General features: G+C 37.5%; 4 protein-coding genes across 9 annotated transcripts; 3 read left to right on the top strand and 1 right to left on the bottom strand.

The window, feature by feature from the left end:
• Nucleotides 1-998: 998 nt before the first annotated feature.
• LOC132189641 (putative E3 ubiquitin-protein ligase ARI2) lies at nucleotides 999-7,381 on the top strand. The gene is made up of 7 exons (XM_059604394.2): nucleotides 999-1,380; nucleotides 2,106-2,138; nucleotides 2,228-2,504; nucleotides 3,536-4,016; nucleotides 5,127-5,675; nucleotides 5,754-5,914; nucleotides 6,842-7,381. The coding sequence occupies exons 1-7, from the start codon at nucleotides 1,261-1,263 to the stop codon at nucleotides 6,985-6,987; spliced, it is 1,767 nt and encodes a 588-aa protein (XP_059460377.1). The 5' UTR covers nucleotides 999-1,260; the 3' UTR covers nucleotides 6,988-7,381.
• Nucleotides 7,382-8,822: 1,441 nt separating this feature from the next.
• Nucleotides 8,823-10,861, bottom strand: LOC132166042 (H/ACA ribonucleoprotein complex subunit 4). Its single transcript, XM_059576787.2, has one exon. The coding sequence runs from the start codon at nucleotides 10,671-10,673 to the stop codon at nucleotides 8,943-8,945; it is 1,731 nt and encodes a 576-aa protein (XP_059432770.1). The 5' UTR covers nucleotides 10,674-10,861; the 3' UTR covers nucleotides 8,823-8,942.
• Nucleotides 10,862-12,609: 1,748 nt separating this feature from the next.
• LOC132181557 (putative hexosyltransferase MUCI70) lies at nucleotides 12,610-19,618 on the top strand. 5 transcript variants are annotated; one of them, XR_009440273.2, is made up of 8 exons: nucleotides 12,611-13,092; nucleotides 13,436-13,653; nucleotides 13,928-14,104; nucleotides 14,192-14,347; nucleotides 14,941-15,217; nucleotides 15,467-15,711; nucleotides 17,917-18,198; nucleotides 19,303-19,618. XR_009440273.2 is itself a non-coding variant. In XM_059594824.2 (7 exons), the coding sequence occupies exons 1-6, from the start codon at nucleotides 12,735-12,737 to the stop codon at nucleotides 15,697-15,699; spliced, it is 1,419 nt and encodes a 472-aa protein (XP_059450807.2). In that variant the 5' UTR covers nucleotides 12,610-12,734; the 3' UTR covers nucleotides 15,700-15,711; nucleotides 16,800-16,987. The 5 variants fall into 5 exon arrangements, 3 of the variants coding, with proteins under 3 accessions (XP_059450807.2, XP_059450798.2, XP_059450793.2); XR_009440271.2 differs by lacking the exon at nucleotides 17,917-18,198 and adding an exon at nucleotides 16,994-17,188; XM_059594824.2 differs by lacking the exons at nucleotides 17,917-18,198; nucleotides 19,303-19,618 and adding an exon at nucleotides 16,800-16,987 and having other exon boundaries at nucleotides 12,610-13,092.
• Nucleotides 19,619-21,635: 2,017 nt separating this feature from the next.
• LOC132181541 (uncharacterized) lies at nucleotides 21,636-26,982 on the top strand. 2 transcript variants are annotated; one of them, XM_059594803.2, is made up of 12 exons: nucleotides 21,636-21,938; nucleotides 22,419-22,491; nucleotides 22,776-22,859; nucleotides 23,093-23,212; nucleotides 23,656-24,093; nucleotides 24,252-24,450; nucleotides 24,532-24,637; nucleotides 25,138-25,237; nucleotides 25,342-25,401; nucleotides 25,482-25,568; nucleotides 25,764-25,892; nucleotides 26,116-26,982. In XM_059594803.2, the coding sequence occupies exons 1-12, from the start codon at nucleotides 21,853-21,855 to the stop codon at nucleotides 26,413-26,415; spliced, it is 1,782 nt and encodes a 593-aa protein (XP_059450786.1). In that variant the 5' UTR covers nucleotides 21,636-21,852; the 3' UTR covers nucleotides 26,416-26,982. The 2 variants fall into 2 exon arrangements, with proteins under 2 accessions (XP_059450786.1, XP_059450781.1); XM_059594798.2 differs by having other exon boundaries at nucleotides 24,252-24,637.
• Nucleotides 26,983-27,688: the final 706 nt, after the last annotated feature.

The following is a 27,688-nucleotide window of genomic DNA, read 5'->3' as shown; positions in this document are numbered from 1 at the left end:
AAACAACAGATTTTGCTTTTCTTCAATTTGCTAAAGGAATTAAACAAATAACTCACATCTAAAGTTGTTTTAAATGTCATAAAACAAATTAACAAACATATCTTCCTAATCCAAAAGGCAGACAGAGACATTTATTATTTATATTAGCCCTCTTTGTAAGACACCATCCAATTGGAATTATAGTAAAAGATACACGCATATTGTGCACCACTAAATTTGATTTCATGCTTTCTGTATGAAGTCTACAGGCTATAGAATGAGTTTCTGGTCACTATAAAATCTACCCTTCGATGTCATAGTCCAAAACAAATGCTTTTGGTTTAAAATATTAATGATGAGCCAATCTTCCCAAGCAATCTAAAGCTAGAGGGTTTAATTTATTAGATAGTGAAATAGCCTTGATCGTTTCTTTAAGGTCAAGAATTTATTTCTTTTTGCCGCGTTTCAAATTATGCACGTTCTCATGGATTCTAGACGAGGGATGTGATTATTCGAAAAGTTAGTCTTTATTAAGAAAATGAATTGGTTACGTGGGTGGATTATAAATGTGTTCATAAATACTAAGAGTCTGATTGACTCTGCGAATTTGTAAGTTAAAAGTGCGGTTTTAAACAAAATTACCAGAAGTATCTTTTTTAGGAGCACGTTTTAAAAAAATTATAATTTAAAAGCATAGAAAAAACCACGTTTTCAAATTATAAGGAAGTGCGTTTAAACAAATTTACGATTTTAAAAGCCAAACCACGATTTTACCAAAATAATTTTAACTCTAATTGAATCTAAACTTCATAAGGATTCTATAGAGAGAATTCAGCTAACAGATCTATAGGCGTTCTTTAAGGAAAAAAAATAATAATTTAAAGTTACTTATCTACACACAGATTTGAACTTGACGAAAACGCTGTCGTTCCTTTAACGTACAGCAGCCAAAATACGACGCCGTTATGACCACTCATCCGTTAATTTCGACCAAAGAAACACTCGCTTGTTACCTTTCTCATTCTCTCTCTCTCTACCTGTCCGAGTGTTCCATTCGTATATGCTTTCTCCGTAAGCCTTTTCTTTCCCATTCTCATAGCCGGCGACCTCGTCGGAATCCCCATCGGATCTCGCTGGAATTCCTGGATTTTTCTCCCCTCCGAACACCCGATCCGATTGAGTGTTCGAATCTTCGCCTCAATTGGCCTATACATACACATATTCATTCCTTAATCTCATTTTTTTTAAATATAAAAAAATTTATTATTATTATTATTATCCATGGATGATTGCTTGAGCAGCGACGAGGACTACTACTACTCCGATCGGGATTCGCTGGACGGCCTCGAGAACGAGGAGGCTGACTTCCAGTGTGCACCTCCCAAGGGTCCCTCAACTAAGGTTTCCGATTTTTTCTTGAAATTTTTGGCTTTGGAATTGTGTTTGATGGTTTTGGAGCTCATGGTTGTTTTGGTTTGTGGGTAAAGAGTGAATTTTTGTGGGAGTTTTGGTTTGGTGTATGCTGTAATCTGAGTGTTTTTGTTGTTGTGTTGGTGCATGGGATTGGGAATTGCTGATTTCGGGGTCTTGGTGATCGTATTAGTTGTGGGTGTAGTTTTAATTGTGAAGCTCGGTTTTTTTAGGGAGGGGGTGTTTGTTTTGAGAGAGTGCTTTGAAATTGCTCTTAAGTATAGTCTGCTAAAGGTTTCACTTTTTTGGGTACGTTTGCATTTGGGAATTTGATCAATATTGAGTGCAAAGAAGCTAACTTTTTTAAATTTGTTGAATGTAATGGCCCTAATAGTTGCTGCTTTTTTCTTTTAAAAACAAAAATTGTTAATGATATTGTGGATTTTCCAGTTCTAGCTGCTAGTTGCCTGTACAGCTTTTAAATTTTTATTGTGGGAACTGGGTATGAATTTTTGTTTTTGTTTTTTCCGTTTTTTTTTTCGAACTTCCAGTTCCAGTTTTGATGGGTGAAAGTCCTTTTAAGGAGCAACAATGATTTTATAAATTTCATTGGGTTCTAATGCAAATTTGAGATTGGTCGTGATGTCTATATGCCCTTTTTGTAAATACTTAATTTAGAAATTGACCATGTTTTTTCGAACCTTTTGCTTTTGCAGGTAATTACAAAAGAATCTCTTTTGTCTGCGCAGGTAAAAAGAAAAAAAGATCTTTTACCTCTATTTTGCTAAAAATTTCTTTTCATAATATTGATGTTTTGGATTGGGGCACATTAATGTAGAAGGAGGATTTGCGTAAAGTAATGGACATGCTATCCCTGAGAGAGCACCATGCCAGGACTTTACTTATTTATTACCGCTGGGATGCTGAGAGGTTGCTTGCGGTGCTTGTAGAGAAGGGGAAAGCTTGCTTGTTTGCTGAAGCAGGTGTTAAAGTGGTTGAGCATCAAGATCTTGACTCACCATCGTTTCCTACAATAACGTGTGATATCTGCATGGAGGACTTACCTAGTGAGGAGACAACAAGAGTGGACTGCGGCCACTGCTTTTGCAACAATTGTAAGCACTCTGCCCTTGTTTTTATGTCATTAAGGTCATAAAGTCTATGTTATATATATGCTGAATTGTTGCGTGGAGTATACATTAGGCTACATCGGTCCTTATGCTATGTAAGTTTGCAGGGAGAGCAGAGGATTAGAGAGGAGAAGAGATGGAATAGTTATCACTTACTTTATTTAGATTTTTTAATGAATAATAGGGAGGGGGGGAAGGGGAATTGGTGTCACTTCTCTTATTTGGTTGTAGGGGTGCTAAGAGAGGAAAGGATAAGGTGTTATGCAAATTGACATTACGAAGAGATAAGTCATATGGGATTGTTTAGACATTGATGAAATTTTAATAAATGATTAAGGGTAAAAAGGTAAGTATAGAACAGTTCATTAAGCATGTTATCCTCTTCCTTTAGAAAATGGGCTTTGAGGGCAATACCCATCCAAATCTTCTCGAGTCCTACTCTCTTCCCCCAAAAGAAAATCCAAAGAGGGGGGTTGTAATCCTTAACCCTTCCTCTCTCTTTTCATTTCCTCTTAATAAAGTTTCGTAATTTGTTCTAGATGTTCTCATTTTTTTTTTTCCTTTAGTACTGTATGAGGTATAACTCATTGTAATTCCTCTCTCTCTTTTCCCATTGAGCTTGCCAGTTATTGAGAGTTGCAATACAAGTATGAGCATGTTGGGTTATATGAATATCATGTAAATAGATATACTTGGTGCTTATGCTTTATCACAAGTTCTTGTTATTTGTTGTACAAGAAACTCCAAAGAGGGGAATTGTAATCCCCAACCCTAATTCTTCTTCTTCTTCTCTCTCTCTCTCTCTCTCTCCCCCCCCATTGAGCTTGCCAGTTGTTGAAGAGGTGTAATACTTTAGAGCATGAGCATGTTGGGTTATATGGATATCTTGTAAATGGATATACTTGATGCTTATGCTTTATCACAAGTTCTTGTTATTTGTTGTCCTCCGTTTTCTTCACTAGCTTACAAGAATTATTACGAATATAATCTTTTATGTTGCTGTTTCAATTTTTTAGGCTGGACAGAGCATTTTATTGTGAAGATAAATGAGGGTCAAAGTAGGCGCATCAGATGCATGGCACACAAATGCAATGCTATTTGTGATGAAGCTGTTATTAGAAATCTAGTTAATAAAAGGCATCCTGATATGGCAGAAAAGTTTGATCGATTTCTTCTTGAGTCATACATTGAAGATAATAAGAGGGTTAAATGGTGCCCAAGTACTCCACATTGTGGGAATGCAATACGCATTGAGGATGATGAATTTTGCGAGGTAGAATGCTCATGTGGTTTGCAGTTTTGTTTCAGTTGCTTATCAGAAGCTCATTCGCCTTGTTCCTGTGTGATGTGGGAGCTTTGGGCCAAGAAGTGCCGAGATGAATCAGAAACAGTTAATTGGATCACAGCTCATACAAAGGCTTGTCCAAAGTGTCACAAACCTGTGGAGAAGAATGGTGGTTGCAACCTTGTGAGTTGTATCTGTGGTCAAGCATTTTGGTGAGGGTTCTTTTCTTTCCCTTTCTGTTATATCTTTTGGTTGAACTGCCCTCTGTAATTCATGTTTGCAGTTTGATGCATATTCTTGTCATGCAACCTGCTTTTGCTTCTCAAGAGTTAGCCTTTTCTCATTATGTGAGTCTGACCTGTTTTTTGTCTCAAACTAAAATCCTGCTTCATTGTTATGTATCGTGTAAATGATAATTTTCTAGTACACTTTGGGTACATCAAGCTCTAACAATACCAGCTAGCGCATAAAGTTTATTTGTTTACATAAGTACTTTTTGTAGTGTAATTGATGCTCATATTAAGATCTCCCTTGCTTATGGTGAGATAAATTATTTAGATCTCTCTTTTAGTATGATTCAATTGATGTTAATTAGATTCTGGCAAGAGTGTCCAGATCACCTTGGTTGTAATAAAGTTAGTTATTTTAGAACCATATTTACCAAGTTATTTTAGAACCATATTTACTAGTTGCTTATATTGATTCTGAGACCCTTTTCATGTTATTTCATTGCCACACTATTGGAGTGGCCCAACAGTTTTGCTGTTTTTGTTAAAATGGGAGGGCTATAGAAACTCCTGACCATTTATGGCTTAAGGTCACTTGCTTAATCTGGTGGTATGGTTGAATAGGAACTCCTTTGCTGTTTAATGTTTGTTCAGGTTCATATGGTCATCATCTCTTCTCCTTGTTCCTTTTCTTCTGGGTTACATATCTTACAAAAAATTTGGGTATGTTTGATAATGGTTTTGAAAAGTGTTTTTTTTTTTTTGAAAAAGCGTTTTGATATGATATAAATGTGAGTAGTGTTTTTTGGTAGGGTTCATATTTAAAACGTGTTTTGCGTTTTGAATTGTTTGTTAGAAAACATTGCCAAATAAGGTCTAAGGTCTTCATTGTTTGTGCTACCCTTTTTGTTTAAACTTAATTGGATGTCTTTGGTGCCATCACTTGGGAGGATTCATGCATGAGTTGGCAGCATAACTCCACCCCCCCCGCCCCCCCCTTCCTCTTTTCCAGTCTCTTTTGGCCTTTCTTTTTATCAATATCTCACCATTATTAAGCTGATGCAGTATGTGCTTTGTACTTTTGTTTTGTTGCAGTTGGCTGTGTGGTGGAGCCACTGGCCGTGACCATACGTGGTCAAGTATAACTGGTCACAGTTGTGGTCGGTTTAAAGCAGAGCGAGAGAAAAAATCTGAACGTGCAAAGCGGGATCACTATCGGTATATGCACTATTATAATCGCTACAGAGCCCACATAGATTCCTTTAAGCAGGAAAGCAAATTGAAAGAGACCATACAAGAGAGGGTGTCAGTTACCGAAGAGAGGGATTCGAGGCTCAGAGATTTCAGCTGGGTAAATAATGGACTTAGCAGACTTTTCAGGTCCAGGCGTGTTCTTTCTTTTTCATACCCATTTGCATTTTATATGTTTGGAGATGAGCTGTTCAAGGATGAGATGACACAGGAAGAAAGGGAAATAAAACAGCATTTATTTGAGGACCAGCAGCAGCAGCTTGAGGCAAATGTTGAGAAACTTTCTAAGTTTTTGGAGGAGCCCTTTGATCAGTATGGTGAGGATAAAGTTATGGAGATAAGGATGCAAGTCATCAATCTGTCAGTGATCACAGATACTCTCTGTCAGAAATTGTAAGCATCTGTTTTGCTATAACAAAAGCTTTCGCTATGTGAGACTGTTGAAATCATGCACTTATAAATCTCATGCAGGTATGATTGCATTGAAAATGATTTGTTGGCTTCTCTCCAATTTGGGAGCCACAATATAGCTCCGTACAAATCAAAGGGCATTGAGAGGGCATCAGAACTTACTACTTGCTGGAAAGCCAATAACAGTGACAAATATCTGCCTTCAGATTGTGGCGCAAGTGGTAATGGATTGGAATCTTTTCCTTCTGAACATCTTTTGTTCTCTACGTATTATATAGTCGCAGAAGAATAGTAACTGTGGCATATGGGACGTCTAACCTTTGCTTAGAGTAATTGTTGCACCTTTCCTTTATATATTGTTATTGTCATATGGTGTGACCTGTTGCTTCAAATCATTGACTTGCCATCTATAGTACTCTTAATTGTAAGATCTGTTACATCTTTCTATAGTACTCTTAATCGTAAGATCTATTGCATCTTTTGTGTGAGCGTTTTTAACAGGTTTGTCAGAAACTTTATGTGTGACTATGGGTTACGCTGATGGCTGCTCTTGAATGGTTCTTATAAATTGGTCCTTTCAGATCTTCCTTAATCATTTCCTTGTTAGAAAAAGAAAACTTAGATTCCTTAAAAGATTTTATTTTTTATAACAAAGTTTTAAAAAGAAAAAAAAATAAGGTTACTATGTACCTAATTTCTCATCTTACCATGTCGATCTGTAGTCTTGCCTTATTTTAATAATATTTTCATGACAGTCACATGTACACATTGGTTAGGAATAAGTAGCAAGTCTGAGCACATTGTCGATGTTGCTTTCTATAAAATCATCATGTAAACTTTTATTAGGTTTATTATGATAATGATATCCATGCCTGAGTACTCATTTATGATGATTAATACCTCAAAAATGTTGCAATGATTAATTCTGATTTACAAATGCACTGATTTGTTATGGTTATCCTCTATTTTGTTAGAATTGATTTACTTCTAAAAATATATATATATATATATATATATATTAGAATTGATTTGGATTTTTTTCAAGAGGGTTTAGGGTTTATACTCTTGTGAATATAAGTTAGTAGATGCAATTAGATGGTTACTCATGCTAAGATATATAGACGTTTCTTACACGTTGTCAATGTTAGGTGGGACAGCAGAATTTGATCAACCTTCAGGCTCTGGGAGTTCAGATGAGAGTGGATGCCCTCTCAGGAAGCGTGCTAGAAAGGATGGTCTTGGAGGTGGCCTTTTCGATCTAAACTTGCCGGCAGAGGTCGTTGACAGGAACTGAACTTGGAAGTTGTAGGCGCATAAATACAACAGGTGTACAGCTCTAACATAAGCCCATGCTTAGTTCAATGAGATCGATCATTTCTGGATCATAATACCCAAGAACTTCCACCTTTTTGACATTCTTCTCCGTTCTGACTTGGGCTTTATAAATATTTTGATATTCTCGAAGAGAAACTTGAAGATACCTATGCCTATATCTTTCCTTTCCTCTTCGAAATTCCAACAATGTAAATAGCCTTTTATTGGGCTTTCCTGGGCAATAGATATGTAAATTTTCTACCTGAGACTTGAGGGAGGAACCCTCTTATACATCTTCTCAGATTTCTTGATATTTTTGGTTGTCGGAAGTAAAGGTAACTTTGCTAAATCTGATTGTTATCTGCTTAGTTTAATGCTGTGTTCTTCCTGGTAGGTTTGCTTTGTTTTATTTCCCCTCTCCCATTTATGCTGATTAATGGGAATGAATCAGTTTGCTTTTATGGATTATCTTGGATCTATTGTATGATTCTGTGTTGAACTGCTTTTTCAGGGCTAGTGGTAGGAGTTTTAGCCATCTGAGGCAGATTAGGTTATATATTTTTGAAGAGTTGTGATCCTATTTGTTTCTTGTCTGTTCCACATACATAGGTGAATGAAGCCTCTTGGATTTTGCATCCTGTGTATTTCATAGCTGGGTACTGTATTTCGCAGCAATCTCTGATCATCTGTATTAAGGAGCATGCATATAAACCCAAAGAGTTTCTTATTCACCTTGTGCATGTTATGGTCAAGTAATTGGTTAACTGGAGCACATTGCCACTATCTTGAGTCCATCTTTAACTCTTATTGACCACCATCTAGATCCTCTCCATTTCAAGAAATTTCCCGATCAAGATTTAATGTTGTTATATTTAATAGTGTATATAATGCTATCTCATATAAATATTTTAAATGGTGTGTCAACATATTTGTGTCCATTGTGCGCACTATTTAGCTCCAAAGACGCAGGATTCTGTTCTTATTTTAATGAGTACAATTCACACGTTTACTATTTGCATAAAATGAAACGGGGTTTTAGTGAAGCCAAAATTTTCCCTCTAATGACAATACTGACGGTAGCAGCGTAAGAGAGCGTGTAATACAAACTGGTTCCATCCTTGCACAACCTCATTTCAAAACCATATAAGCTTGTATGTATATAGCCTCATCGACAAGACAAGCCAATCTCTACATACTAAACTTAATTCCGTAGCAGATATAACACACACCATACTAAAAGGAATTTAGCATATCATCAAGGTTAGAAAACCAATGAACAACATTTAAATAATAGCAAATGAAAAAAGACATTCATTTTATAACTAGTAGAAAATTAGGGAGAGCTCTTTCCCACTATCGAAAGGGATACACGGATGGGGTTGAGGGGATATGAAAATGCAGCCAGAGAAATTTCTTGTTGCAGCCCATTTTGCCGAATTGGGTGAAGTGTATCTTCATAGCTTTCCAATCACAGAGTTGGGAGATGATGGGAAAGATCTTCTAATCAGACATTTCCAAAGAAAGCTTGCATTTGGAATTCCAGGCATTGAGAGTGAGATTCTTGGATTTCTGCTAGGAGAAATCCCACCAAAAGTTTTTGAAGTGCTTGTCTAGCAAGCTACAAAAGGAAGCTAATCAGAGGATGGTTGCTGCAACAGATTGGATAAGGACCCGCTTGAAAGAGGGTTTTCGCCTTCCATCCTTAATTTTGCTCTGGACTTCATCAATGGTTTCTTGAATACAGGCTGCAGCCTCTTAGATTTATCAAAGAGGATAAGCAGCCCCAGATACTTAGCATTACACGGGGGGGTCTCATTAGGCAGAGAAAAAAAAGGCAACCACATAAAAAGTAGTTCCAGGAAATGAATCAAAAAGTTGCACAAAACTATAAAAACTCATTAAAGATGAACTGAAAAACAGAAATCATAGTCCTTCCTATTCATTCTCAGCATCTTTATTCTTCTTTTTCTTCTTCTTCTTCTTCTTCTCGCTAGTATCAGCCTCACCATTATCTGCACCATTAGCAACGCTGGCGGGCGATGCAGCACCACCATCCTCGGCCTTTTTGCTCTTTTTCTTCTTCTTCTCAGACTTCTCTGCTTCAGGTGAACCAGCTTCAACCTTGACTTTATGCTTCTTCTCCTTCTCAGCCTTCTCGTGACCTAATGACTCCGCATTACCATCCTCTTTGTCCTTCTTTTTCTTTTTCTTCTCCTTCTTTTCAACATCAACATCAACCTCCACATCATCTTCCTTCTGCTTCTTAACCTTCACGCTCGCTTCCTTCTCAACTCCTTGGACTTCATCCAGCTTCCGCTTACGCCCCTCCCCATCTTCATTCCTCTGTTTCTTCTCCTTCACTGAAGCCGGCTCAGTGGCAGCTGCAAGGCTTGCAACCACAGAATCCCCACCAGTTGGTAAAACCAGATTCCTAGCCCATTCTTGAGGGGTATTCTCATTCGGCTTTCCATGCTTATCCAACTTCCCCTCTGCTATCAATTTCTTCTTCATTGACGCCCTCGGCCCCAATCCCCACTTCCTTGGGTACATATCCCTGTCCATCACCACTCTCTTAATCCTCGCCACAACGCCATGATCACAAGTTGCCATCACCGCAGTCGTCATCTCCGCAATTCCCAGCGCAATTGCTTCTCCTTTGGTAGTCATTAGCACAATCTCCTCCCCAACCTCGATATCATTCTCAAACCTTAACAACCCCGGAACCATCAACTTGGCACCATAACAAATAGCATTCACAGCCGAATCCTTCACTACCAACCTCTTATAACTGGTTAAAATCACTTCGAGCGGCATAATCACCCTCCTCAAATAACTCTCATCCCTGTAATTATCATAAATCCATTGCCCATCCAACACGTCGTGCATCGTAACCATGTTATCTTTCTCGCCCAAAATCCCAGACCTCACCCTCCTCAGCTCCTGCATATGCCCTCCAACCCCAAGAATCAGACCCAAATGCACACACAACGTCCTCACATAAGTCCCTGCCTCACAAGAAATCCAGAAAACAACCAAATGCTTATCTGCGTCATACTCAAGAAGCTTACTTTCATATATAGTCCTAATCCTAAGCTGCCTCTTCACCGCGGAAATCAAGGGCGGCCTCTGAAACACAGCCCCAGTGAGCGTTTCCAGCGCCCGAGCCACCTTGGACACATCGGGCACCGCAGAATGCAGCCTAGCAATACAGACATACTCTTTCCCAGCACCCTGTTGTGATTTCACGAGCCTGGTGGCTCGATCAATGCACACAATCAGGTTCCCGGTGACTTTTGGATCGAGGGTACCACTGTGACCCGTTTTCTCGACCTTGAGGATCCGTTTGATCCAGGCAACGACCTCATGGGAAGATGGGTTAGCGGGCTTGTCGAGGTTGATAATACCGTACTTGATGTACTGCTCAAGTGGGCGCTTGAGAGGGGAATAACCTGAGGGGAGAGGGGTGTAGTGTCCGGTTCGCACGTTGAGGCGGTCGTAGTTCTTGAGAAGGATCGGCCACTGAGAGGTGTCGATGGAGGGGACGAAGCTCTGGGGCTTGATCATGAAGTCCCCAGAGTCCTTCTGGGTTGGCTCGAGTGGCTCATCTTTGGAGAGCTGGTGCTTCTTCTTTTTCTTCTCTGAACGAGAGAACTCGACTTCGGACATGGCTATGGGTTCGGTGGTGGACGTAATGGAGGAGTAGCGGAGGTGAAGGGTGGACCAACGCTAAAATGTGGCGGAGAGATGGAGAGGCTGTATAGAGAGATATTAAACGGCGTGGAGGATGAGACGAGATTTAGGGTTTGGGGTTTCAAATTAGGGTTTAAAGGCATGGAGCATGGAGGGGATGCAGTGATTACGTGGCAAGATCGGAGGTACTTTAGAATTTAGAATGTAGATAGTGCTTGGGTCGGGTTGAAGTGTCAGCAATGGGTTGTTGGGCTATAGCCCATTTGTGATAAAGATTTAGCTCTTAAGCCTTTTAGAGGATTTTCATTGGGCTTACTATTATGGCTAGGAAATGAGTCCAGATCCTGAAGGGTGTCTTTGATGATTGATTCAATATGCCAACCAGCTATAACTTTTGGGTTGTTTATAGCCATGATAATAACAGCATAATCTTCTTCCAAGATGAGTCTTTAAGATTCCCATGGAGAGTGCAAGTCTAGTGGCCAAAAGTGATGCATGAGCTTCACCTAAATTGTTTTTTCTAAGCATAATTGGGAAAGGTTTCATGGAATAAAAAACCGAAAAGGTGATGGGCTCCTCAATAAAAGATCCAATACAGAAATACAATGTAGAAATTATAAACAAATAATAAAAAAAATTGAGCCAAAAAATTATTGGGTCATGTGCATGGCCGTATAAAGCACTAAGCCACTAACCAAACCAAAAGGGAAACTGAAAGGGGTGCGAACTTCGAAAGGTCACTCAACCCTTTCCAAACCCATGCTAAGAAATTGCAACAACTGCTAGAAGAAGGTTGTTGAGAAAGAGACACTGCATTAACCAAACATGATCCATAGAAGTAGAGGGATGAACCTCCTGTTATAGAAATCTCCACCAAAAAAACAAAATCAACAAATGTACCAAGAAACTAAAAACCATGTAGCATACACAGACAAGATGAAACAAATATATATATATATATATAAAACTCCAACAAACAACATCAATGGCTGAGGAAGGTGGCAACGGGAGGTGCATAAAGGGTTTTGGCGGCCGTGTGAGGATTGTGCGATGGATGTATCATGTATCATGTGGGAACCACATGGCAGTTAGTGGTTGTCGAAAGGCGGCAAGAGGAAAAAAGTGAAGAGTAATGATGTCGAGGAACACAGTGGTGAGACAAGTCGATGGAAATGATAGATGAAGTGTGACAGATCAAGCATGGAGAAAGTTGGATCTAAAATCCATTGTAAATCTGAGAATGGCATGGCAATAGAGAGCAACAATCTAGAGGTGGAGGAAGGGTGAAATCTGGTTTTTGTGGAGGAAAAGGAATTTGCAAACACAAAAAGACCAAGTGAAGAGAAAGGCAACAAGGAGGAGGAACGGAGGAGGAGCTTCTCTCTTTCAGGCTCATATGGCAGTTGAGCTTCACCTAAATTGACTTATGTAGAATTCAATCTAAGAGTAATGCTAGTATTCATACTCATTTATTACATCTATTTTACTCTAGTTTATATGACATATATGAAGTGTACTAAATTGATGTAAAGAGTATAATTATTCTTATATTGAATTCTATTAGGAGTTCAATATAGGAACAATGCATATAAAAATCATATATTTAGTTAATCCTATAAAAAAATACATAAAAAATCACAAATTCTAAAGATGCATGTTAATTCAATAAATTGGGTAGAAGTAATTTCTTCAAACTCAATTTCAAGTTTAAAATTTGTAAAGAACACACTATAATCCCACGAGTTTGACTTGCTTTTATTCATTAAAGATCTTTTTATAATTGTCTCTAGTAAAAAATAATTAGAGTCTTCACCTTTTATTTTTTCACATGAAATATTAAAGGCAAGCCCAATTCTAATCCGACTATGTGACCCGAGAACAATACCATCTCACTATCCAAACAGGCTCCAAACTAAGGCAAATGAGAAAACGACGGCGTTCAAAGAACAATCCTTTCCAGCAATCGGCCAATCACAAACCATCTGTTCACGAAGACCTCCATGACCGTTGTCTCCCGCCACCGCCATTGTCGTCCTCATGTTCAACCACCACACCATATCGATCACAGTCTCGGACGAAGAGTCCGACGACCGGTCTCGGCTCCTCCGGGCCCTGCGAAAGCGCCGGAAACGGCAATCCATAAGCTTTCGTAGCAAGACGAAGAGCGAGCTCCTCCTCAGGGTGCTGAGGAAAGTTCTCAGATGGTGGGTTCTCATTCTGTTCGTTCCTGCCATTGGGTTGCTCCTCTTAGAGGTGTCGAGGGTTTTGGGGAAAGATCCGGGTTCGGACCCGGATTCGGCGGCGAAATCGGTATCGGGTTTCGGGCGGAAGAGTTCGGTAGGGAACCTGGACCGGTTGGACCCGAGGACGCGTGTGGTTCACAGAGTCAGAGAGCGTAAGTTTGGGCTGGTGGCTTTTGTCGATTTTTGAGAACTGAATTTGGTCCGTTTGGTTGGTCAGAAAATTTGGGGAAAAAAAGAAAATTAAGGTTTGGAAAAGTAGAGAATTTGGCGCGAGAATGGTCTGCATTTTCTTGGCAACCAAACGGGGCAATTAAAGAATTAATGGGCAAATTGGTTATTACCTTTTAGTTACTATGTTCAACAAGGAAAGATGCTTTTTGTTGTTGTTGTGGTGTAGTGCATATGTAGTTTCAATTGGTTGGGTGTGCTATAAGAGTTTCAAGCCGTTCAATTTAAGTAAATTTTTTTGAATGCTTTAATTTTTTGTTATATCAGGTTGCTTAAAGATTTTGCCACCAGAAGAGCTTGAACATCTGGAAATTCCTTCAGTTGAAACTCCAAATTTTCCTGTTAATAGAGTTGTGTATATATCAGAGACTGATGGAGCTGACATTCATAACAACACTAGCCTCCTACAGCAGCATACTAATGCTACCAGATTTAATTTGTTTACCGGATACCAAACAATTCAAGAGAGAGAGGGGAGTTATAAGGTTATAACTTGATATTGCCCTTTTAATATTGGTATAGAGTTAATATGTTTGCTTTTTCAAAAAAAGAAAAAGAAAAAGAATTAATATGTTTGCCATCTCAATGCTGTAAAATATACCGTGTTGGATTTATGTTTACAATAGAAGCAAATTTTGACGCGAATAATTGCTTTCTCTGTATTTCAAAAGTTTTGCTGCTTTATGTGCTTGGTTTCACCAAGATTTGTTGCTTGCCCAGTTTGTTGTATTGGTCATAGTGTGTAAATGAATTTTTCAGGTGAACCAAACTGCTGTGGTGCATTGTGGGTTCTACAGTGATAATGGGGGGTTTAAGATTTCTGACGAGGACAAGAGGTACATGGAAAGTTGTAAAGTTGTGGTGTCTACCTGTGCATTTGGTGGTGGAGATGATCTATATCAACCGATTGGAATGTCGGAGTCATCACTTAGAAAGGTTGTTACCCTGAATGAAAAAGTTAGACATGTATTAGTTTGGAGTTTGTTTTTACCTACATGTTTAACTGTATGCTTTGGCATGCAGGTTTGCTATGTGGCATTTTGGGATGAAATTACTCTCAGAACTCAAGAGTCAGATGGGCATAGGATTGGTGAGGACCATATGATTGGTAAATGGCGAATTGTGGTTGTTAAGCAGCTCCCATTTGTGGACCAACGGTTGAATGGTAAAATCCCAAAGGTAATAAAAGGTGCAAAACTTCCTTTCTTTTTTGAGAGATGCTTTCCCAATGAACTCCATAAGATTATATTGTTTATCCCTTACTTATTGGGACAATACCTCTCAATACGTAACTCGTTTGAGGCCATTAACTCGTTATGTTGCATTTCTTTTGCGTGCTTGTATTTCCACATAGATTTTGGATGCCTTATGATGTTTTCTCTTTTTTCATGATAATGACTCCTGGTGCTTTGCGCATGAGTCTCGGATCTAAGATACATATCCATTATCTTAAGCAGCTACATGCTGTCCACTGAAACATAAAACCCTAATGTTGAGATTTGTTGAATGGTATCATCTGATAGGCTATGAATTTGGCATGGTGGATTATCACTTATTGTGCAGATTATACTTCATTCCTGAAGTTTCATCAGTTACCAATTTGATGTTTATTTGAATTCTTTCAATCTATCATTTTCTTGACCTATGCTGGACCTGCCTATGAATGACTTTTAAGTTTTTAGTTGATTAATATTTTTCAATGTTACATAGTAGAGCCTTAAATTTAATGTCCTTCTGAGAATGTTAAGTTTTTCAAAAATTTCTTGAACCAGATGTTAGGGCATCGGTTATTTCCTCAAGCTAGGTATTCAATTTGGGTGGATTCAAAGTCTCAATTTCGGAGAGATCCCTTGGGTGTCTTGGAAGCACTTCTTTGGCATACGAATTCTGTTCTAGCGATTTCAGAACATGGAGCTCGCAGTAGCATCTATGATGAGGGCAAGGCTGTTGTCAAGAAACACAAAGCCACCCCAGAAGAAGTTGAGATGCAGCTAACTCAGTACCGCCACGATGGTTTTCCTGATGAGAAGAGGTTCAATGGAAAGAAAGGTGGGCTTCTACTTCAAGTCCTGGTTTTTCTCCTGCCAAGATTATAGACAAAAATAAATCGAAGTTCGCAAGTTATATTGCTATACCGCTATTGTTCGTAATTAATCTTTGTACACAATCTTGCTTCGGTTGCTTCAGGCATTTATTTATATAATAAGCTTTAGCTTCTGTGCTTAATATAAAAGTTTAGTCTTTTTATTTTTCTGAATGTCACTTCTTATTGGCTGAACGTAGCATTTTTCTATGCAGCTTTAGCTGAAGCTTCTGTTATTGTGAGGGAGCACACGCCCTTGACAAATCTTTTCATGTGCCTCTGGTTTAATGAGGTGGTTCGTTTTACTTCACGCGACCAACTCAGCTTCCCATATGTGCTGAGGCAGCTGAGAGTGCTGAAGGATGTAAATATGTTCCCTGTCTGCACTCGTAAGGATCTTGTGAATAGTATGGGCCATACTCGCAAGGCTAGATCTCACACAAATTGACCTGTTGATAAGGTTAATTCTTTGATTTTCCTTTGTTTAAGTAGGTTCTACATTTTGATTAATTTGTTGATAAATTTAACTCTTGTATCTTCAATATATGAGTTTTCTGGATGAGTTATTTTGTTGTCTTAGGTTGCTGCTTCCTTAATGAAAGAATTCTTTACCAGAAAAGGGAAATTGTTTATCTCATGTTGCTTTTTTAGATTTTCTTTATGCTTCTGTTTCTTTCCTTTCTTTTTGCCATTATATGGTATTCGCACACTATTTAAGTGTCATATGTTTTTTTCTTGTTACCCTTAATTTCCATTTTTTTTCGGCCTTAAGGGGTAGCTCAATCAGTTAAGGATTACGTCTTATAAAGCGGAGGGAACTAGTTTGAATCTCCTTTCTTGGGGTTATATATATAGATATATATATTGCATGTTGATAGTGGGCACCCCATAGTTAGGAAATTATAATAAACACTCAAGCATGTTTGAAATATTTGATTTAGAATCACCCCTATGAATAGGTTTATTGTACAGGTATCGCAGTCACAATTTGTTTTGTTAAATGAAATTTAATAGAACAGGCTACATTAGAACTGCGGCCAGTCTTCTATTGTAGTTAGAGGTATGAGGTCTTATCTCACAAATGGATGGAGCTAGGAGAGGAGATAAGTCATTGCATAATACAATGCTAATTACTTTACTTTTCCCCTTGTTCTTGCCCGCGATTAACGGAAGTCATCCTCCCCAAATTGAAGATACTCAATAGTTTTTTTTTTTTTTTGGGTTCTCTCTCTCTCTTTTGTGGTTTTTTTTTTTTGGGGGGGGGGGGGGGGGGGGTTGGGGGTCCATGACGGGCAGGGTGGTCTAGTGGTTCGACAGAGAGGCAACTAAAAATCCTGAGTGCAAAGGAGCCCTTGCTTGGAAGGATGCTTAATAGTAAAAGAGGGGGAAAAAAGGTTGGGGCTGGATGAAGATAGATTTGAGGATGTTCCAAGTATGGCATAGGAGATCTGATCTTCAAATAAAAAATTGATTTTTTTTTTATAAGTGACCGAAATAAAAATTTGATTATGTTCATGATACAACTCTTAACTGTGGAACACTTTCCAGTTAAAATGACCATGCCTTCCTGCTTGTCTTTGGGTATTGAAGGGTGTGAGACGTTCATTGTTGCTACCTTACATTTGCGGGTAAAGTAATTTGTCATGTGATTGTGTTGTGCATTAGGCTTGGCCATATGTGAAAATTTTTATTTTTAACTCAACTAAAAGTTGTGGTCTTCTCTGGTACTCCCAACTCCCAAGGTCTCTAGTTCATTGGACGCAGTGCCAAAAGGAGACTTTCTGTGCCACCAATTAGTTGTTGGTTCTCTTCCTAAAAAAGAAGTATCAACTGAAGTTCCCCCTGATGTTTGGATGAAGATCCTGTAACTAAGTTTTAAATAGAGAAGGCAACTCATGCTGACCGTGCCAATCTGGATGTAAGAGCTGAAAATCATGGTAACTCCTGCCCTTCATGCTATTTCATTATAAGATATACTGGAGAAAAGTTTTCAATGAAAAGGAGACGTAGGGTTGAGACACTACAAGCAATTTAGTCATTCAGAATTCAAAGTTTTATAACTTTTGGTAATTATCATATTTGTTGTATAAGTGGCTATTTCTGCCATGTTAATTGAATTTTAACGGTTCAATGCTCTTGGAACATTAATGTTGACCCGACAATTTAGCATTAGACTGCTAGTTGTACCAATCCAAGCCTGTTCGGGCTTCATACCCTGTCAAAGTCATCACATTTGTCATCCTCCTTACGTTTTTACGTGCTCAAATTGCATATCTGCTCTCCTAGATAATTGATTTGAAACGGTTTGATGCTCTTGGACACTAATATTGGCCTGGAAATTTAGCACTTGACTGCTACTTACGATGTTACATGCTCAAATTGCATTTCTGTTCTCCCAGATGATTGATTTGTAACAGTTTGATGCTCTTGGAAAACTAATATTGGCATGGAAATTTGGCATTTGACTGGTAGTTGTAACATTCTATTTATGTTTGGGGTTCATACCATGTCAAAGTTAACACATTTCTTATCCTACTTGTGTATTTGCATTTTCAAATTGCTTACCTGCTCTCAGAGATGGATAATTCGATTTACATAGAGAGTTTACAAATATTGACTGGATGTTGCATTATAAAAATGAATTAATTTGATATATTGTCTGTAGATTAGAGACAGGAGTAGAAGAAGAAGAGCCTAAACCAGAAGCAGATGCTTTTTTTTCTCTCTCATAATTGGCATTGACTAATCTTCTGTAATGCCTTTGGAAAGTTCACCCTTCATGTTTCTCTCAGCTCGGTTTTGATGCCCTAGATCTCTCTCTCTCTCTCTCTCTCTCTCTACGAGGCACTCTTCTCATTCATAGGCTAAGAGATGGAACCAAATTTTCATTCATCTCGAAGAAAAGATTCCTTTCCATTCATTGAGGGAAACTTCACTTTGCTTCTCGGTATGCGCGCGAACTCATTTAATAATTTATTGCAGGCAGGCAGTAACCAAAGTGGAGCTCCATTTAGCAGAACATATTTGGCTGACATACTTGTGTTTTATTTAGAATCACTCAAAGTGGACCATTTTTTGTAGCATCAAAATCTTCAAATGATAGACTTTGAACTTGCTTGAGTTAGGTTGTTCCAACCATAAAACAATATAGGACTGAGATCCCCAGTTAGACAATCTCGATGAGATTCACCTGTTTGAGCATTTCTTGGATTACTCAGGCACTTACTTAGACAAGTAGGTCTCATCGAGATCCTCTCTTATTTGGGGATTAGGCAGTTTGCAATTTGTTGACCAAATTGCAGCGAATCTCAATCCACCACTACTACAATGTCATAATATTCTATAGTTGATTACTTTTTTTTCTTCCTTTTTCTCACTTTTAACAGTTATAACTCGATTAGTGAAGAATGATACATATTAGGGTTTTGAATTTGCATATTCTCAAGAAAAGAGAATCAACTTTTCCCTTCTAAATTAATGTTTAAATTGTTGTTGTTTGACCTAATTTGTTTTACTTGTTAAATAAAAGAGGCTAGCTGTGTCTATTCTTAATACATAAATAACAATACAGACAAATGCATCTTTCTAAAGTTACCTTTTCCTAGTAGTTATCTCTTGCACTCATTCTGATGACATTGGTTTTTGTAGAATTTTTGTTAGTTTCCAATTATACAAAGCTATAATCGAAACACGATATTTTTAATAATCCACAAGCATGTCTGTCAGTTTCTTAGAAAATTGCTGCTCGACTTTCTCGAGAAAAAAAAAAAATGTTTGTTTTTTCATTTATAGATTATCATTGCCATTGATTATGAAAAACCCACTTCTATTTTGTTTGGATCTCTGTACGGGGATTAAATTATATGGGTTTCCCAAGTTGACCATCGGCCTCATGCCAAATTAGAAACTTCTTGATATCACATGGTTGAACTTAATTGCATCTAAGGTTTTGCACAAGTAGGATAAGGTTTTTCTTTAAATCGGGTTTGAAGAATTTATTCTAACTCAGTTTATCAAATTGATGTGTTCAAAATGCATGTGGAACAATTAGACATTCATTCTGTAATCGCAACCGCCTAATTGCAAAAGTGGAGCTCTACCAACTGAGCTATATCTCCCGAGCTAAGTGGAGCATGCATGTAGGAGTCAAATGCTTCATCTATTCTTTTACTCGGTGTAGTGGGCCATCATGGACTTGAATCAGAGATCTCACCCGTGAAGTAAATCATTGCACTTATGGTCCAAGCAATTGGGAGAGAATCAATAGATTCCTTTTAAGGAGCAATTCTTACATGTATTTAAACACATATGTTTAATAGATTGAGTTGTAATAAATTTTTCTAATCCATCATAACAAGTGTATACAATCGATTTGACCCACAAAACCTAAAGATAACCTTCACATGCGGTTGCCAAATATGATTACACTTAAAGAGGATGATTTAAATAGTAAAAATTAAAAATTAAAACGGCTCTTCAAAATTCAGGGCATGCAAAGAGTCATTTTACATGGTCTATTGCTTTGCTTTTTCCTCCTTTTTTTTTTTTTTTTTTTTTTTTTCTCCATGTTATTATATATGACCAAATAATAAAATGGAAACAAATTAGAGGTAATTATTCTGAGTTTGTTTTAATCAGCAAAACATTAGAGAGACTGCTTAAGGAGGATGTGAATAAAAAATATAAAAAGATAAGAAAGAGGAAACAAAACAACTTTTAGGTACACCAACCCAAAACATATAGGAGAACCAATGTGCTCAAATCTCAACCCCCCTTATACCAAATCCCTCAAGGAGGATGAATGTCTTGACAATGGCCTTCCCATTTTGGTATCGATTCTAATTTCTCTCATAAATGTATTTTCTCCGTAAAGTCAAAAAAAAAAAAAAGAAAAGAAAAATTGGCCAATGATTCAATGGGCATTTGGAAAAAAGTAGTCTTCATAAAATTATAAACTTGTAAACTTCATAATTAGAGCTTACTCGAGTATTTTTTCGAACAGGTGGAGTCTAAACAACTTTCTCACATCGATTACATAATAATTTGCCTACGCAAATTCATCTGAAATTGTCATGCCATCTGCAGCAGCTAAATGCATCCGATCCGGGTTTCTGTTGAACTTTACAAAGCTTAGAAGATTCAACGGCACGGAATAACAACCCTATTTGGGAACGTTGAAGCTAAGTGCATGTGGGGTGTGCCAATATTTGTCTAGAACATGGTCTGAAAAGAGAGCTGAAACAGTTTGAGGTTCCCTTTCTTTGTTATTTCTTCTGGATTAGCACCCTATCCCAGAAAAGGCAAGAGCCTTTTCTTGCATGTTTTTGACTGGAAAAATTGGTCGTATCCTAATTTTCTCAAAGATATTAGACAATGGAAAGCCCACCAAACCTGTCATTTCATGTCAATCATACATTGTTTTAACTTTGACATTCACCTTTCAGCCCTTTTTAGGCTGCCCTTTCTTTCTTTTTTTTAAGTGCTGCCCTTTTAGGCTTAGGGACCAACGCCAGTGTAATCCTCCTTCCAGTGTTGCTGGCAACTCTCATTCTCTATGCAGCACCGAATGGACTGATAAAATATATAATCATAATACAGATATATCCCAAGTATAAAAATGGACATAAGACTTTTAATGAAAGTGACACTATGGACAGAGTCTTCCACTGAGGCTGGCTCTTTTCGGTGGAAGTATAATATAACCATATAGAAACATATTTAACTTTTAGGGGTAAGGTTTTGCGTTATTTGTCAAGTTTGAGTCGTATTGAAGTATAGATATAATACTATATAGGTTAATTTTAGTGTGACTAATTTAATTAAATAGATCAAATCCTACTAATTTCGTGTTAAAACTTAAAAGTATCTTGTTATATTGAAATTGAATGAACAAACCAAGTGGGTGTCAAATTTCAATCTGGTATATTTTTATTTGTTTTTTCTTTTATGGAATTTTTTATACTGATTTTCACATAAGTCACATGGCATAACAACCATAGTGAGTGCACCATTTGAAGTGTAAGCAAGTGCATATCCCATGAACTCCTCCTGCTATATATATGTGTATATATATCTTATTCACCACTGTGTTTGTTGCCCCTTTGTTCCTATTTAAATGACTGAGTATTACTTTTGCATATCACCTTCAATCAAAAGCCACGAATTGGCTTACTTCTTTTAATGCAATGCAAAAGCCCACCATTGCAAAAGCTTCAAAGGTGGTATGACTTTCTTAGACAAGGGACTAGTCAAAAAAATGAACCACCTTTTACGGCCTTTGTACTGTATAGCATATACACTTGAGCATTTATCCTTTCACCATCTGGCTTACTTCTCGCATTCCAATAAGAACCCATTTGGTCTTTGTTGAGCTTTTCAAAAACACATCCCCGTGAGTAGTAGTAGTCTCACTTATCAGCATTCACCGTATGTAAACTGGGTTTTGGATGAACAATTAATGTTCTTTGGATGTATTTGTGCTGCTTTTGGCATCTCTGTTTGGGCATTTGTCAATATCTGATGGTAGTATTTACTGCAATTGCTGTTCTTTCTGTGAATTTTTAACCGTGAGGGTGGGGACAAAGCCAATTCTGATACTACAATGCATGCAACAAAGTGGCGGGATTCTAGTTTGAAGCCATTCAACTTCATGGAGGAAAAAGTTTCAAGACACAGGCGTTCTCAGAGGTAGCTTTTTATTCTCCATTGCCATGATTTTTATTCAGCTTGTTCATTGCGTCCTTTGTATATCAAGTTATGGTTTTCTTAAACAAGGGTTCTGCGGCAGTTTGTTTATACATGTCTTGGGAGGAAATCCCATTTGCTGTCTGATAATTTGCCTTTTTGTTCATACACGAAGGCTTGAAAACTAAACTGGGTTTTGCTAGGAGTGGAAACCTGAGCATCTTCTAGTCCAGGAATGCTCTTCAATAGAAGTTTGAACTGATTTTGTTTTAACTTCAAAAGTGAACCTCTAGGAAGAACTTCTTGTTTTCCGGCCAGTTATGGTGATAGAAATGCAATGTTTACTCAGAAAGTGTAGAACCCTTCTGGCTAGTCTTTGGTAGCAATTAAATTCAAATGAAATGTATTAGCTTAAACTTCCATGGTGTCTTTTCCTGTATTCCATTGTGACTCACTAACTCGTTTTCCTTTTAACATTGACAGTGATCCAATTAAGAGAAGACTAAAGACAGAGAGATTAAGTAGCATCCTTGAATCTCCTTATCAAGATAAGATGGTAAGAAATTTTCATGTTGGTGAGGGGTTTCCTTCTCATATGCTTTGAAGCCAGAAAATACAATTTTATTGTGCTTCTAAAAAGCAAATTTGAGTACGCTGCAGTAGCTGCTTCTTTTATTACCTTATACAAACTATTTCTGATAATATTTACCACATAGAGCAGTCACACTAGGTATAAGTTATAAGCCCTCTCATTCAGAAATCAGAATAAATTCCCCTACCACTTTCAAGTTTGGTCTAATTTTGTTTTCTTTATCTATTTCTTTTTCTTTTTCACAAAAGGAATTAGGACAGCCGACAGCCTGTATTGAAGTGCAGAAGAGGCAACCCTTTAATACTGACGTTCAATGTTCTTTGAAGCAAGAGGTATAAATCTCAACTTTGCTGAGTTGTCATGCTCTGGCCTTTGTAATATGCTTCGGGAGATAAAGGGTCTTCAGGTTATTGAATAAAACATTTGTTTATCCATTCAACACCCCATTAATAATTTGTTCTTAATATTTGTCAAATTCAGAGTCCTATAATCAACATAACTTGTTCTTCAATTAATCCACATCCATTTAGTTATTTACTGTAGCTTCACTTGCTATATTCTGCAGGTTCTACAGCTTCAAAGGAAATTAAAGGACCAATTTGTAGTACGGTGTGCATTAGAGAAAGCATTAAGTCATCGGCCTCTCTCACATGATGCTGCTGCTATAGAACACTTAATCCCCAAGGTAACTTCTCTTTGCCAAATGGGTACTTTTTGCGGTGCATATTACATACTTTAAACACAATATTATTAACCTACATGCCTTTCCCCTGTGTCGTTCTTTACATTTGACATGCGCAGAAAGTTAAACTGCAGAACTTCATATGCGCTATACTTATTTCTGTTAAAGAATTTAGAAAAAGAAAGATACCATGAGCTTAAAGATGAAATAGACCCTGCTAGTCAGAAGTAAATAATGCTTTTTTAATTGTCAAATTGACACTTGTAAAAATCCCGCAAGAAATTGAACAAAAAAAAAAAAACTGAGCTTGAGATTTGGTGCTTATGTATAGGAGTTTTTATTAATCGTCCTCTTCCATTGCTTTAATCACTTCCATTACTTGGCACATTTAACTCCGCTAATCTTGCTTTTAATAAGAATTTAATATTCCTTTTGCTTGACTTCAGCCTGCCCAAGACCTGATCAAGGAAATTGCAGTCTTAGAGTTAGAAGTTGTGTATTTGGAACAATATCTTCTTTCTTTGTATCGGAAAAATTTTGATCAACAAATATCATCTCTATCAACTATGGAGGGAAGATTGAAATCAACTTCAGTCATCCACAAAGACATTTTTGGAGAAGTAGCTGATTACGATATTATGTCAGAGAAAGAAGATTCAGTCATCCACTCCAGTCATCTTATGCTGCCTCGAAATTCAAGTGCTAATCCACCGAACGAATGCAATGATATTTGGCGAACGCGGAAGCTACTGGATTCTAGTATTCATCGCAGTGACTCATCACTTTCTCAGCATTCAGCTTGTTTAACTAGAGCTTCTCCTCCTATGAAATTTCTAACTAAAGCTGTAGACTCGTACCATTCTCTACCTTTGTCAATGCTGGAGGTAACTTTATGTGAGAATATTAGTATAACACTCAAGTGGCCGTTAGCATTTTCCTAGTACTTGTCCCTATAGTATTCCTCTAATCAGTGGTACTTATAGTTGACTTGAATGACAATATAGGTGTAACTAATTTGTGGCTTCAAATGTTTTCTCTTCAGCAACCTCAGACTGCCACTTCCAACGTAAGTCTGGCAGAGCATCTCGGGACCCCTTTCACCAATCATATTCCAGAGACACCAAACTGGCTTTCTGAGGAGATGATTAAGTGCATTTCAGCCATATATTGTGAACTTGCAGACCCACCTTTGATAAATCATGATTACCCTTCGTCATCAATATCCGAGTATTCTTCACAAGGTCAGAATGATAAGTGGAGCTCACAATGCAAGAAATTCTCATCATTCAATTCAAACTTTGATAACCCTTTCCACATTGAAGGATCAAAAGAATTCAGTGGACCTTACTGCACTATGGTGAAGGTGCAATTGATATGTAGAGAAAGTCAGAAATTAAGAGAAATTGAATACATGCTACGACGATTTAGGTGAGTCTTCTCACTCTAAATTTTCTTAAAACCTTGTCGAGTCTATGTTGTCTATTTTCAGTGGGTTTTTCACTTCCTATATGCTCCATCTGGTGGCTGAAAAAACAACAGAAAAGAGAAATGGGAATTTGGTGAACAAATTTGTTATCGGCATAAAATGGAGCATCATGGAATATCCATGGTTCTTTGGACCAATATGCTGTAGCTTGATGTAACACTGAGCTGATTTGAGTTCATGGGTCAGCAGCAATTTTCACTAATGTGTTTTACAGGATGTTTACAGTTTCTGATGGTTAATGCTTTCTGGACATGTACGAGCAATATTAAAAAGTGACGCCCTAGATTTTCTTCATGGTTTCTAATAGTTGCTTCTTTGTGAAAGCACCACAAAGAATCCTCTACTACATGAAATGGAAGAAAGGGCTTTTGTTGGGAAATTTTCATAGTATCTATCTTTCAAGTACAAATGAGGTTAAAAGGTGAAAACCATTCCCTTGCAGGGCACTTGTTTCTCGGTTGGAAGAAGTTGATCCCAGAAAGATGAAACATGAGGAGAAGCTAGCCTTTTGGATTAATGTTCACAATGCACTAGTAATGCATGTAAATTCCTAGAGCCAAGAAATCATAAATCTCAAGTTGCAGTTTTTTGTTTTGCTTTTGAGTCTGGGAGCATATTTAACCATTTGTTGTCTATTGTCTCACAGGCATTTTTGGTTTATGGAATTCCACAGAATACTCTTAAGCGAATGTCTGTACTACTCAAGGTGTGCAGTGCTTCACTGATAATTTCTGAAGAAAAAAAAAAGGTTTACAAGTTGTTTAAGTAAGCTTGTGCCTGATGCAGGCTGCATATAATGTTGGGGGTCACACCATAACTGTGGAGATGATACAAAGCTCTATCCTGGGATGTCGATTGCCTCGTCCAGGACAAGTAAATCCCATTCCTGAAATTCATATCAAATATCAGAAGATAAAAGACATGTTTGTACTTATTTTTACATTTAAATGATCCTGCTGATGTAGTAGATATTTTTTGTTGGTCCCAACATGCTGCTATCCATTTATGATTGGAAATTTATCCATTTCTTGCTTGTTCGGGACTGATTTGGCTCACCTGTGCTCCTAGTGGCTGTGGACGTTGTTTTCGTCAAAGACAAAATTCAAGGTTGGAGATACGCGGAAAGCATATGCAATTGAGCACCGAGAACCTCTTCTACATTTTGCACTTTGTTCAGGAAGCTTTTCTGATCCTGCGGTACTCCTATAATCTAGCAGTATTCATTATACAAATTTGTCTCCCTGTAAAGCTGTTTTTATTTGCGAACATATGTTTCTCTTTTGGTTCATTCAGAAATAACAAATCTGATAAAAATCCTTAAAGACTTTATAGAACCATGGCCAGAATGGAAGCAAGATTTGTCATTTCATAGCATTCAACTTTATCCCGGGATCTTTCTCATTTGTTCTTATTTATTTAGGTCCGTATATACACATCCAAGAGAGTGTTTGAAGAGATGGAAGCTGCAAAAGAAGAATACATTCAATCAACCTTCAGCATACGTAAGGACCAGAAAATCCTTCTACCAAAGATAGTGGAGTCTTTTGCCAAGGATTCAGGTTTGTGCTCAGCTGACTTGGTGCAGATGATTGAACATTTTATGCCTGATACTCAAAGGAAGAGCATTCAGCAGTGTCAGCACAAAAGAACATGGAAGGGAATTGAGTGGATTCCTCACAACTTTACTTTCCGCTATATGCTTTCAAAAGAATTAGCCTAATGATCTCATAGCTTAATAAGTGCTCAAGAGTCGAGATCCTTTCCTAGGAGGTGATAGCAGTGATGGTATGGGGCAGGTATTTCAGTTGGCTTTAGCCTTAATGGCTTTTTTAAAAATTTTTATTTTTTTTCACTATTAAGTTCAGCTAGCCTAGTAGTTGAGAATGACAGATGAATCATAACTGAACCTTATCAAGAACATTGAGAATAATGATGATCAAAGAAGGTCAAGGTTACTCAGATTGAGAATATCTAAAAAATGCATGAAGTGAATAGTTTGAAGTCAGAAGAGAGAAAGATGAGAAAGTAACCTGCTATTTAAGGCCATGACATCTTCTTGTAAGCTTGAGCTTGTTTGATCACAGTCTGGTTTGAATGGTAAGGTTGTGATTCGGCTGTCATTCCCAGTCATCTTGCCGACTTCTTCGATAGATTTTCGTGTACATACAAAAGAAAGCAGCAAGAGATAGCTTGATAGAATGGTGGCTTGCAGTTCTGTGTAATATGATTATTATATGGCTGGATTTTGTAATGTAAAAAGTATCTCATTAGCGTTTGGAAAGTTATGATGATGCAGTCTGAAATTTTTCTTCTGATCTGGGCTATTTGTCAAAATGCTGATTGAATGTGACAGAATCAACAATGGTTTTGGATCAAATGACATGTCTACCTTTCTTAAAGAAGGGATAACGACAAAGTTACGAATTCAATTGTCCACATAAAGCAGTGAGACCGAACTTTATAAATAATTTTAAAAAACTCTAATTACAATTTGATTAGCTTTTTTAAATTGCTAGCGTTTTTCTTGAATCGTGACGTTGGGTTGGGTAGGTCAAAGACCCATAGAGAAAAGTGGACCCAATTGATTGATTGCTCTTTACAGATTAGGCCATTGAATATACCCATGCCTGGGTGAAAGTTTCTGATGAGATGGTCTGGATTCCAATTGTGCCATTATTTGACTGAAGTGACAAGCATTTTAATTTTGCTAATTTGCTTGGAGCATAATTTAATCAATTCACTCTATGGCTTCAGGAATGTGACCTTTTTGCCAATGCATCAAAGTCTGGTGAAAATAGCAATATAAACATTGCTCTTTTTATTTCACAATTATTTTATAATGTTGGCGCGGTAGCTTTAACCAATCCTTTAAATTAATTATTGTAAAATAAAAATATATATAAAAAAAAATAATCGTAAAAATTGATTGGAATTGTCACATCAATATTGTAGAATAATTATGAGATAAAAATGTTAAGATTTCTCATTTCAAA

The sequence above is a fragment of the Corylus avellana genome, chromosome 2, assembly GCF_965113065.1.
Source record: "Corylus avellana chromosome 2, dhCorAvel1.hap1.2, whole genome shotgun sequence".
NCBI classification, from domain to species: Eukaryota; Viridiplantae; Streptophyta; class Magnoliopsida; order Fagales; family Betulaceae; genus Corylus; species Corylus avellana.
Note: the sequence above shows the minus strand (reverse complement) of the source record. Positions and strands in the feature narration are given on the sequence as shown.

Excerpts from the sequence above, each read along its gene's own strand:
- LOC132181541 (XM_059594798.2), top strand. The coding sequence starts at position 21,853 with ATGCATGCAACAAAGTGGCGGGATTCTAGTTTGAAGCCATTCAACTTC. Across the intron at positions 21,939-22,418 it reads AGACACAGGCGTTCTCAGAG|TGATCCAATTAAGAGAAGAC; the intron begins GTAGCTTTTTAT and ends TAACATTGACAG. Across the intron at positions 25,893-26,115 it reads GAAGCTTTTCTGATCCTGCG|GTCCGTATATACACATCCAA; the intron begins GTACTCCTATAA and ends TTATTTATTTAG.
- LOC132166042 (XM_059576787.2), bottom strand. The coding sequence starts at position 10,673 with ATGTCCGAAGTCGAGTTCTCTCGTTCAGAGAAGAAAAAGAAGAAGCAC.
- LOC132181557 (XM_059594815.2), top strand. The coding sequence starts at position 12,735 with ATGTTCAACCACCACACCATATCGATCACAGTCTCGGACGAAGAGTCC. Across the intron at positions 14,105-14,191 it reads CGGAGTCATCACTTAGAAAG|GTTTGCTATGTGGCATTTTG; the intron begins GTTGTTACCCTG and ends TTTGGCATGCAG. Across the intron at positions 14,348-14,940 it reads TGAATGGTAAAATCCCAAAG|ATGTTAGGGCATCGGTTATT; the intron begins GTAATAAAAGGT and ends TTCTTGAACCAG.
- LOC132189641 (XM_059604394.2), top strand. The coding sequence starts at position 1,261 with ATGGATGATTGCTTGAGCAGCGACGAGGACTACTACTACTCCGATCGG. Across the intron at positions 1,381-2,105 it reads CCAAGGGTCCCTCAACTAAG|GTAATTACAAAAGAATCTCT; the intron begins GTTTCCGATTTT and ends TTGCTTTTGCAG. Across the intron at positions 2,139-2,227 it reads AATCTCTTTTGTCTGCGCAG|AAGGAGGATTTGCGTAAAGT; the intron begins GTAAAAAGAAAA and ends ACATTAATGTAG.